Source organism: Theobroma cacao, chromosome 5 (genome assembly GCF_053813885.1).
Source record: "Theobroma cacao isolate CCN51 chromosome 5, ASM5381388v1, whole genome shotgun sequence".
Taxonomy (NCBI): Eukaryota; Viridiplantae; Streptophyta; class Magnoliopsida; order Malvales; family Malvaceae; genus Theobroma; species Theobroma cacao.
This window is the reverse complement of record NC_142643.1, coordinates 45,076,817-45,088,709: the sequence shown is the minus strand read 5'-3', so window position 1 is coordinate 45,088,709 and position 11,893 is coordinate 45,076,817. Positions and strand designations below refer to the sequence as shown.

The 11,893-nt window shown below is 35.7% G+C and overlaps 2 protein-coding genes across 3 annotated transcripts; both read left to right on the top strand.

Annotated features, from left to right (window-relative positions):
* Nucleotides 1-288: 288 nt before the first annotated feature.
* DAN1 (Alba DNA/RNA-binding protein) lies at nt 289-2,179 on the top strand. The gene is made up of 5 exons (XM_007030471.3): nt 289-540; nt 1,137-1,185; nt 1,468-1,530; nt 1,620-1,684; nt 1,796-2,179. Exons 1-5 carry the CDS (start codon nt 433-435, stop codon nt 1,886-1,888), a joined length of 378 nt encoding a protein of 125 aa, XP_007030533.3. The 5' UTR covers nt 289-432; the 3' UTR covers nt 1,889-2,179.
* Nucleotides 2,180-4,504: 2,325 nt separating this feature from the next.
* FLK (RNA-binding KH domain-containing protein) lies at nt 4,505-10,383 on the top strand. Of its 2 annotated transcripts, none has more exons than XM_018121885.2 (7): nt 4,505-4,666; nt 5,197-5,653; nt 7,424-7,676; nt 8,063-8,208; nt 8,298-8,576; nt 9,079-9,273; nt 9,986-10,383. In XM_018121885.2, the coding sequence occupies exons 2-7, from the start codon at nt 5,207-5,209 to the stop codon at nt 10,160-10,162; spliced, it is 1,497 nt and encodes a 498-aa protein (XP_017977374.2). In that variant the 5' UTR covers nt 4,505-4,666; nt 5,197-5,206; the 3' UTR covers nt 10,163-10,383. The 2 variants fall into 2 exon arrangements, with proteins under 2 accessions (XP_017977374.2, XP_007030532.3); XM_007030470.3 differs by having other exon boundaries at nt 8,060-8,208.
* Nucleotides 10,384-11,893: the final 1,510 nt, after the last annotated feature.

The following is an 11,893-nucleotide window of genomic DNA, read 5'->3' as shown; positions in this document are numbered from 1 at the left end:
ATTGAAATCCGTATTATCATGACATATGACCCCTCTAGTAAAAGCCTATTTGCTGGAACATGGTGGCCCATAAAGCGATCCCAAGTGTATGGGCTTGAAGCCCATTTTCTAGAACTCGAGATTAGAAGATAAAGCGGTTTTCGATTGAACAAAGAACCCGTATTTTTCTCTTACTTCGTCTAGTACCAATAAGGTCTCACCACGCGTCCACTTCTCATTGGTTCGTTTGCTCCCATATATGACCCACCAATTCCATAACGGTATTTTCTCTTCCAACTTTCCCGCTAGACAAAACATAAAGGAAACGGGGGAAAATGAGAGAAAGTGAAATGAAAAATTGCAAAAACTCCAAAAAGAGAAAAGAAAAGCAAAGAATTTGAGAAGCATTATACAAATAAAAGGAAGAACGAAACAAGAGAAAGACAGTTAGAAATGGCTGTGGAGACAGTGGCTGCAGCAGAAGGAGACGCGCAGAAGAAGAACAGGATTCAAGTGTCTAACACCAAAAAGCCTTTGTTTTTCTACGTTAATCTTGCCAAAGTATGGGTTTTTCGATCTGGGTTTTTGTTTTTATTTGATTTGTTTCATGCAAAATGATGTTTTGGAGGTGATCTTGGAATTTTTTTATCCTGTCTTTTTTAATGTGTCATTTGATCTACTTAGCTGTTCATGTTCACACTGAACTGCTGTTACTATGTTTTTTTTTTTAATTTTATTCTGAAATTCTCAATAAATTAGAGGCTAATAATGATAATTTTATCTTATTGAATTTTTTTTAATTTATTTTTAATAGCATTAAGTTTTTATCCTGTTAAATGTTTGCAATACATCTGTAATTATAGATCTAATGTAACTGCAAAGAATGTGATTTAACTTGATGCACATTTAAAGCTTCTTTTCCATTTTTTTTTTCAAGCAATTAAATGTGGAGTTTTGATGTTATTAGCACTTTCTCATTACTGTGGGACTAAATCATGTTTGTAAGGTGATTCCAGGACAAATCTTATCCTTTCTAGATTACATAATGTTTCCCCAGAAGTCACAAATAAATTCTCTTAATCTGCAAATTTTCGGGTCTATGTACGAGGACATTCATACTATGCTACATGTTTTTGTTTTGTTTTCTTTTGATGCAGAGATACATTCAGCAGCATAATGAGGTTGAGCTTTCTGCCTTGGGCATGGGTACATTTCTTTGAAGCTATCTTTCATATTTTTGTTGCTGTAAACTGTGAACCCTATTATCTCAGTCTTTCAATTACCTTTCTGATAGCAAATAATTGTCTTTTGAAAAGCAACCTAAAATGATGAGGATAAGGAGCATTTTTTTTTTTTTAAGTTTTGGTACTTTTGACCTGTTTGGATGCTTCACTGGCCATCTGGTAGTTCACCTCTTCATGTTTATTGGCTTTGAAATTATTCATTCTCATGATGCTTCCTGAAATTTGTCTCAAACTTTTACTGCAGCTATAACTACTGTTGTCACAATTGCTGAGATTTTGAAGAATAATGGACTGGCTATTGAGAAAAGTAAGAATCTCTATCACTTAAACCTAAAATCTTTTTCATCCTTGATGAACATGGTTGATTTGATACTGATTGTTTATGGAACAAAGCAGAAGTTATGACATCTACAGTTGGCATGAAGGATGAGAATAAAGGGCGTGTTGTGCAAAAGGCCAAGGTTTAGATTCTTATCATGTATATATTTGCTGCTGGATTTGGTCACCGAATATACATTCCTTCTGATCTCTATTTTTGTCTTGTTTCTATTTTTCCTTGCCTACTTTTTTAGATTGAAATTGTGTTGGGGAAGTCTGAAAAGTTCGACTTGCTGATGAATGCTGCCAATGTGCCACCAGAGGGTGCTTCCAAAGATGAGGAATGACAATAGAGTGAAGCAAAATTGATGTTTATTGTTGTAGTTCTACATTCACATTCTTTCTTAGTAGTACTTACTAGCAGGAGTATAGTTAGGTATTCATTGAACATGAATCCCTTGTGGAGTAGTTAATACATAATAGACTAGAGAGACAGCTTTATAGAATGATTTCTACTCTATAAGGGAGTGTCTGTTTTTGAATTTGTATTTTTCTTTGTCAATGCACATAAAGATTGACTATTCAATTAGGAAGAAACTGTAGTAATCACTTTTTCTGCAATTTGTATGCTTGACTCGCTGAAGCCTAGTTCTTACTGTTGACTGTTTGATAAAAATAAAGTGATATTAACTGTAATGTATACATTTTTTATTCTGTCCTACATCAGTAATCAGGATTGAATGTGGAGTATCCCTTTAGTTTCAAGCTTTGAAAGCTTTCACTATATTTGAGTCTCAATACTGTGTTCTGTCACTGTCACATTTGGAAAGTGGAATTCCAAAGCCCGAGAGGCTCTTCCTCAACATGATTCTAACAAAGTCAACTGATGTTCTTGTTTCTGTTGTTGCCATGAATGATTTTAATTGGATTAATGCTACCTAGTTGTTTAAAATGGATTAAAGCTTACATATATCTAAAGATATCCTTTAAATACAGTATAGTATATGGAGCATAAATAAAAAGAACTCAAGTCTTGATCGATATTTGATTTATAGAAGTCCTTTTTCTTTCCTTATTTTGTTTGAGTTCTAGTGGAAGCAAGAATATTATATTAACATTCTCAGGAAGTAGAATGCCCTGTTTGCTTTGTTCTTTCCAGTGATCTTCAACTTGTCACTTAAACTGTGAAGTAAAGTTTCATTGAATCTATGTACACTACTATATGCTTGAATCATAATGTTAGACTTTTCAACTTATCTTTAATATTATCATGTCCAGGTATGATGAGTATTCAGATGCTAAGTGAAACAGCTGTGTGATATTTACAATTATGCATATATAGTATTGTCTTACATTATTGCTCAAGAAATTCAATTAAAACCAGTCAAGCAATTTCATGATACCTGGAAAATGCTAGGAGCCAAAAACTTGATATGGCTTGTGAAACCAAGCCTGGATTTTATCCACAATTTTTCTTATATGGTTGTAACAACGAATTTGGTAAGGTGAATCTGGTATTCAGGATTACATGGTATGAAAATAATGGATAAATTAGAAATGATGTGGAAAGGCGCTGTAAGTTTCTGCAGTCAAATTCATCTGTCATTTTATTTCCTAATGCATAAAATTAGCAAATATGGTGGTGTTAGGTTTAAGAGAGCGTTTCCTAGTCGATAAATTTTTATCAGTCTCTCCTCATTACAATTCCAAAAGGCACTTTACCTTGTTGAGGCTTCAAAAGGGTACTGATTGGATTTAGTCTTCGGAGTTGCCTGGTCGCCATTAGCAACCTACTTGAGGTTCTGATAAGAATTTTCCTTTCTGTCAGTCTATCTATCCAGAGTACTCTAATCAATGGATATTGAGGAGTTCATTAGGTGTGCCTGCATCATAATTTCAACTTACCTTAAGCTATTTTTAATCATGCTGTGTCTCATAGTCTTGACCATCAAACAAACAAAAATCATGTTTTTTTTTTGAACAGAACAAACAAAAATCATGTCGTTTCTTGTTTCTTCCCTTTCTTCCCTTCTTTGATAATGTCCTTTGCTTATTTCAGTCATATTGAATTAGTAGTATATCATGTTTCCTCTCAATTTCTGGATCTAAAGTTGTTAGGACAAAAAGATTTGCACTGCTTGCATTGAATGCTATTGAGATGGTTCTATCTTTCTCTTTGAGACTGTCTTTAATGGAATATATTTCATTGAATGGTGTCTACAGTTAGTCATGGTAATCAGTTCTCTTTCCCTGTATTGAGTTTTTGTTTACAGCAGAAAAGTTTTTACTGTGTGATTATTCTAGATATTGTCAAGCCCCTTGATTTCTACCATATTATTTGCACCTATACTGCAGTAATGATTCAGAGCATGTAACAGGATGAGGAATCTGTGATGCAGCCTTCTTTGTCTAATAAAGAGCACATGTTTGGGGGCAGAAAAGCAGTATTCATGATTTAATACACACTGAACTTAGCAGTTCTGATTAGATTCTTCTGTCTTAAATGATCTCTTGGGTAATATGTATTCCAAATCTGTTCCAAACTAGTATCCTAATGAGTTATGGACAAAAATCTTGTGCAAATACATTAACTGAACCCTGCAGGGATCTCCAAATCTGTTCTGCTCCTGCCATTGTAAAAGTTGATTGTCTGATGTATGCTGCATGTGTCATTTAACTTCATGGCAATGGATCCAATGCACATTCTATCTCCATACTGGAACTGGAAGATCCCTTTGTCTTTGTTCATTTTGGTTATGCAAGTTCAACTAAAGCCCAAAGAATAGAAAAACAGAGGTCCTCAGAATTTATGGCCCAAGAAGAGAAGGCCTAGGCCATGGATAAGAGACTACAGCCCAAATATAGGGTTGTTTTTTTGTCATTTGGATTTTACCTAGGGTCATAAACGCAAATTCAACTTTATTTAAGGGCTCCAAACGTAAATGAACCCCTCAAATCCCCCTACATCAAGATAATTTCACAAGTTTTCTGGTCTCGTTTCTCTCTTCCAAAAACTCCTCAGAACCTACCCAGATTTTGTTTCTTCTCTCTCTCGTTCTCTCTTGTTTTCACGAGTCGAACCCAATCCATCTTCCTCGTCGTATATTATTCTCTTTTCATCTCAGGTTAGTCTCCAAAATGAATCCATTTCTTTGCTTTAAGGGTTTTTATGTTGTAGTTCATATTCTTTACACGCTTTTAATTTTCTTTCCGATTTGGGTTTTTTCTAGGCTTACTCATTAATGGGTTCTCTCTGTTTTGTTTTTATATGCAATTCTTTTTTGGATTTGAATTTCTCTCTGGGTAAAGTTAGGGTTTTTTTTGTGAGCTTACTCAATACTTTTGTTAAAGTTTTCCCATTATTGGGTTCTTTGTATTTGTATTTATATGCATTTTTTTGGGGTTGAATTACTAGTTGTTGCTGGGTTAAGTTAGGATTTTTTCTATTTCTTTTATTTTGTTTTGTTTTTGTTTGTCTGGTAGAATCAATATTGTTGGGTTATCAATTGTTTGCTTGAGTTTTGGGGTATGGGAGGTTGGCATAAATATTTGCTATTATCGACTTTTATTTGAAAGAAACAGTCTGATTGGCACTAATATTTGCATTGTACTATTTTTCATTTGTTCATTTTTTTTTAATTTTCCTTTTCTGCAGTAAAACGCTTATGGCTGAAGTTGATCAAAGCTTTGTTGAGCATGAAGAGGAACAGGTACAAGAACCTGAAAACTCGGAGGAGAATTTGAACTTGGAGCAGAATTTGAGCTTGGAGCAGAACTTGAACTTGGAGCCAAACTTGAACTTGGAGCCGAACTTGAACTTGGAGCCTGACTTGAACTTGGAGGAAAATGCGGAAGAGAACTTGGAGGAGCAGAATTTGCAACAGGAATCACCACATCAACCAAAACAAGAACATGAAGATGAGGCAGTGGTTGGAGGTGTTGAAAAGAAGTGGCCTGGATGGCCTGGAGAGAGTGTGTTTCGGATGTTGGTGCCTGCACAAAAGGTTGGTAGTATAATAGGACGTAAAGGGGAGTTCATAAAAAAAATAGTTGAGGAGACAAGAGCTCGTATCAAGATACTTGATGGTCCTCCAGGGACAACAGAGAGAGCTGTAAGTTTCTCCCTTCTCATCCCAGCTTATTTTATATTTAGTTTCGATTCTGGGAATAGGCTTTTACAGTAGAACCTGTTCTACTTGTTGTTGCTTACTGTCTGTACTACAATATGCATTATCTTCTATTTTGTAGAATGATTCTGCAGCAGAAAGTGGCTATCTTTAACTGCTAACTTAAGCAGACGCTCATTGCAGGAGATTTATGTACCTGCTTTTCTGTTCTGCATATCTTATGATTCTTGTTGGACTTGCTGTTCTCTTTTTATTTGTTGTTTTTTGTTTGACGTTCCATGTGCATTTATTTGCTATTTTGTTTCTATAGTGAAGCCATGTAGTTGTACGATTATGTGGAAATAATTTTCACTATCGTAAATACTAAAGCTTGCTCTTTGATTTTAGCTAGATCTCTCCTAGTTTTAGGACTGCTTACATATATGACATATTGGTTCATTTAATTTACCATAAGACATGAAAATAATAAAAAGCAGGAAATATCAAATATACATCTCCAAGGCAAAGTTAAGCTTTAAAATATTCCTTTCTAATCTAAATAAAGAAGGTATATAAGAAAACATTGAAGAAATAGGAGGAAGAATTGAAGTTCTAAATTAATGGATATAAGATTCAAAGTGCTTCACATTGCAGTAAATTGAATAAATATAATTCTTTGTTACATAATAATTGATCATCACCTCTTAAAGTTTCGACACATTGGCAGTCAATTACATGCCCCAGGCATGATATTATTTTAAAGATTAATTGAGGAAGACTATAACGAAGGTCATAAGAAGCAATACATAAAATATAAATACAGTTCCCATTATTGCAATAACAAAAATGAGTCTGTGCAGGTTCCGTTCGCAAATTTTAAGGCAAGGAGTCAATCATCAATAAGACTCCAATTTTGAGGAACCAAAGTCCCAGATTGCAGGGATCAGCATTGAGCATTTCAAAGTGCTGAAAGTTTGATCTGAATTAACAGACACATCTTGTACGAACAACCGTACCAAGAAGCTCTGCTTCCTCTCTGGTAACTTCAAAACCTGGATGATTGGTGTCTTGCCGCAGTTAACGAATCTTAGGGGAACCTGTGGAAACAGCTCTAAGATCCCTGGAAATTAAGCTAAAATTAAACTCTTATTTGTGAACATCATACATATGCCTACAATAATTATGGTCTAAGTTTACCCAAATTCAAGTAAAAATTGTCTCAATAACACGGATATTATATGCATGTATGATATATTTCCTAATAAAATTCAAAGTCACAAGGCTTTGGGCTTACAATTCTGTTCTTGGCAACATTGTCCTGTGATCCAAATAACTTGTAAAACATAGCAGGTGACAACAACTTGGTTAATAAGTCTGTGCTCTTATCGCAGATTTAGTGCATGCACAGATACTTGTACGTTATATTGGGAAACAATAACTCTAATAAGATAAAGTTATAGTCCTGCTGAAATAAAATAGTTCTAGTATAAATCTATATTATTGTTGAACAAAATCAAGTGATTTCCTTTAAACAAAGTATTTTAATATTATGTTATAGATATATTGAATCTGATCCAATATGGCATTATTTTCACCTTTTCGATACAGTATGCTTCATATTTATTCCCCCTTTTCCATCCGTATTTGCTGGTGGGTTGCAATAGAATTTGGGTTTGTATTAGTTTCTTATTTCTCTTCCCAACTTATTGGGCATATGGACTATAATTTGTAACACTCTAGACTTTGTGCTGATGATGCTCTTTGTCTTGTGAATAGGTAATGGTATCTGCGAAGGAGGAGCCTGATTCTTCTCTTCCACCTGCTATGGATGGGCTTTTGAGGGTCCATAAACGGATTGTTGATGGTTTGGACGGTGATTCATCTCATGCACCTACAGCTGTAGGAACCAAGGTTTCAACAAGGCTGCTAGTCCCAGCCTCTCAAGCTGGAAGTTTGATTGGAAAACAAGGCACAACTGTCAAATCCATTCAAGAATCTTCTGGTTGTGTTGTTAGAGTTCTTGGAGCAGGTTTCTTATCAGGATTTTGTTTCTCACATTTTTTACTTATTTTTTATCTGCACAACCTGTTTTTAAGTGTTTAACTTAGTAGGGTTTAGTATTGTACCCTGTGTGTAAATCTGTGTGCACTTGTTTCATGAACTTGAGGGTGAATTATATTGAATATGACTGTCTTGATTTTTACCCAAATTCAAGAATATGGTTATTTTAGTTCCAATGCTGATAATTTGAAGCTGTTTAGGTTTGGCATACTTTGATAATTTTAAACTACCATTTTGTCCAAAGGATTTCATTTGTAAATTTTTGTGCTTTTAATAGTTCTGATTGGCTGCTTTATCATGATATGTTGACATTTCTTTTCTCTTTCTCCTTGTTGAATAAAATGTCTGCAGAAGACCTTCCAGTCTTTGCTCTTCAAGATGATAGGGTTGTTGAAGTTGTAGGAGAAGCAGCTGGCGTGCACAAAGCAGTGGAGCTAATTGCGTCTCATCTTAGGAAGTTTCTAGTGGACCGCAGTATAATTCCATTATTTGAAATGCATGTGAGGCTTCTATTTTTTGTTGATAAAGGGATTACGTGTGCCTCTGTTAGTGTGTAGAGTGATGAAATTTTGCTACGTGTTTGTACCAGATGCAAATGTCTAATCCTCAGATGGATCACATGCCACCTCATCAATCCTGGGGTCCACCCCAAGGTGTTCCTCCAAATGCTAGTGGAGGTGCTGGTTTTGGACACAATCCTCAGTACATGCCACCTCCCCGGCAACTGGACAATTACTACCCTCCTGCTGACATGCCACCTCCTATCGAGAAACAGCCACATCAGGGTATCTCTGCCTATGGAAGAGAAGCCCCAATGGGTGCCCATGCATCATCAAATCCCCAGAGTGCGCCATCAATGATCACACAGGTAATCCCATACTTGTACTTACCTGGTGGTCCCTTCATTTTTTCCCCTATTTTTCTGTGCCGCCTGAGAAGAAGATACTTTGGAGTTTGATTCTCAGCTACTGTTATGTGTTTCCTTGTTCTTGGTTTGGGTTGTTTAATTCTTTTGGGGAGAGCTTACCAAATTGTAATACTGGAGTTCTGTGTAGAGTAAGTTGTCCTGCCTTGGCCTGAAAGGTGGTGGAAGGGGATGTTTTTGCAAACCTCTGATGCTCTTGCATCGTACAGATGCATGTAGGCATCATCATGCATTGATCCACCTATTTGTTTTATTTTTGTCTTTTGTTTGTCAAATTTTGGTTTTGAGTTCAGAGACTGTTGGACTGAGCCTAATTTAAATTTTAGGCTCCTGACAGCAAGGTCTTTCTAGTCCTGTAAAGTTGAAATTAATGAGTGGTCTTGGCCTGCTTCAACAAACCAGATCCTAGTATGCTAACAAACTTTTCTGTGTTTCTTCTTTGCAGGTCACGCAGCAAATGCAAATTCCGCTATCTTATGCTGATGCTGTTATTGGGACAGCTGGTGCAAGTATTAGCTATATTCGACGTGCTAGTGGGGCAACTGTCACCATACAGGAAACTAGGGGTGTTCCTGGTGAAATGACAGTTGAAATAAGTGGAACTGCTTCACAAGTTCAAACCGCTCAGCAACTGATACAGGCAATGTTCTTTGCCCTGGCTTTTGAATTTTTTTGATATTTCTATTTCTGTTTGCTAGATATTGGAAACAGTTTCCATGTGTTTTTTAATGGCTTATGATTCTGGTTTCCTTGTAATGCGAATTTCACCTGCCAGGAGGCTTGGTCAGTGTCTCTGTAGTTTTAATTTACACAGCTGCTAATAGTTACCATGGGTCCTAATTATCATGTCTTTTCTTGTCCAAGCTAGAAAGCAAGCATTTACTCACACAGATGTTAAACTATACTACTTCTGATGGTTTTGCTCAGTTGCAGTAGGATAAAGGAAATCTTGTATCATTCTGATGCATGATTATAGAGGGATGCATAAGATGAAGAGTTTTCACTAAGATGATTTTGAAAGTAATGCTTGGGAGTAAAAATGAGAGTGCCCTTGTAATGATGATTTTAAAGCTCATTTTCTATATAGCTTGCTAACATAATTCTATAGTAGAGCTAGTATTAAGCACGCTAGTGTTTTGGCTAAATCCCCTTGAAATTTTGTTTGGTTTCCATGAGCTTCTATCTCTCCCTGCATGGGATGGTCTTGTATTGTTAGAATATGCTCCCTTTGGCTACCATTGATATGCACTTTATTGACTAGAAAACTATAGCCATTGCCTACTGTTATCAATCGTTTCTTCTACTCTCTTCCTATTGGGATAAATATTGATATTCCTTATATTGTGTTGCAGAATTTTATGGCTGAAGCTGCAGCACCAGCTCAGGGGCAAACAGGTGGGGCTACTGACCAAGCTTATAATCCTTATGCGGCTCATAGTTCTGTATATGCATCACCACCATCCAATCCAGGACATGCAGGCCATACTGGAGGCTATGGCTCTGTTTATGGTTCAAATTATGGGTACTAAGTAGGATTGTTTGAGTTTGATGTCATCTTTGGGATAAAAAAACTATAGAAAATTTAGATGGTGAAACTGAATTGGTTTAAATTGTGGACTGCTGTAGTGTTGTACTCTGCTTAATTTCATGAGGTTAGAACAAACTAAACATTTTAGTTTTTTGTCTTGTGCATTAGGCTAACCGTAGGGTTGAGCCAGTACAATAGTTTTGAAAATTTTTTAAACCTTTATCTCCCTCTTTCCTTGTCTGTGACGTTCAACTTCAGATCTTTTTTTTGGGAAAGCATAGCCACTCTGTAACTGCAGTTCTTCTTATAGATACTTAAAACTTTGTTGCGGCCCTGGGTTGCTTAGGAACATGGGTGTTAACCGCTGGCCAGTTTTGGGGTAGCTTTTCCTTAAAAAGGTTTATCCACTTTTGTCCTTAAATCTCTTCGTACCCCAAATTTCCCTATATAAATGCCTATAGTCCGCCTTTGCTTTGAAGCTTGAGGCTCCAACTTTGGTCCCATGAAGAAAAGGAGCACTGCTGAAAGAAGGGAATCTCTCTTATAAAGAACATATCCATCAAACAAAAGAAACAGTTTTTCTTCCTTGCTATTTTAACCCTCAGCTCTTATTTATTTTTTTTGAAAAGCTTTTCCCTCAGCTCTTATATTGCTATAATTCACCAGATTGAATGCTACCCTGAATAATTGAGTTATAATACCCTGAATAATCGTTTGTTTTCTCTGTGAAGAGAGCAAGAAGAAATTGATAATTAAAATTCAATCTCAATCACTTTGAGTGCACTCAAAGTCTCAAATGAATAGCAAATCGAGACAATATATATAGAATTTACATGATTCAACTGAATGTTTATTCGCGGAACAAATGATATAGAAATTTATTTATGATTAAGCTACTAAAGTTTGATGTTCATAAACAATTTAAATTGATCTAAATTCTTTAAAAAAAAAAGAATGACCGAATCATTCGTGATCATGCGTCGACAGTAATGCTCATATGACATATTTATATATACATATATATATTGCTTGAACAAGTTTATTTTATTAAAAAAAATAACTTACAAAGCTTTACAGCTCAAAATGATGAAGAACTAGAAAGACAAGCATAAGTCTTCAGAAAGCTCAAATGACATATTGATCTTTCATTTGCGAAACCAATTTCAGCTAAAGCACAGTGATCGATCCACCCCCACATGTTTCCCATACGCCTAAGTACAAAACTTGCATAACCAGCTGTTATTTAACAAAAGCAATGCTAAGTCAAATTCCACTCCTATTGTTAGCCAAGATGTATCTTAATTTAAGAACCATGGACTCTTGCTACCATTCTTCTTCTTATAACAAAATTTTCGCTGATTATTGTTCAATTCAGATCAGATTCTTTGTGCGTTAAGGGCTTCATGTAGAATCTGCCAATGAAGAACAGCCAGCTAGCTTATTGGCCAAATAGAAAGTTAATTAGGACAGATAGTGACTGTTGATCAAATATTTATAAGTTATAGGCCATGGACTAACTAGCATCTGCAAGCATTCCAACGCCATGTGCAGATCATCTTGCACCACTTAAGAGATAAAGGTAATGATTCTTTTAACCGTCTTGTCTACCTCGCTAAACTAAGAACCTTTCCTTTTTTTGTTTTTGTCTTTCTTCTGACTTTGGAAGTTATGCTAATTAAAATGATTGTTTGTCTATTAGTGTGGATTTGAGGTAATTCTTGCTTATATTAGA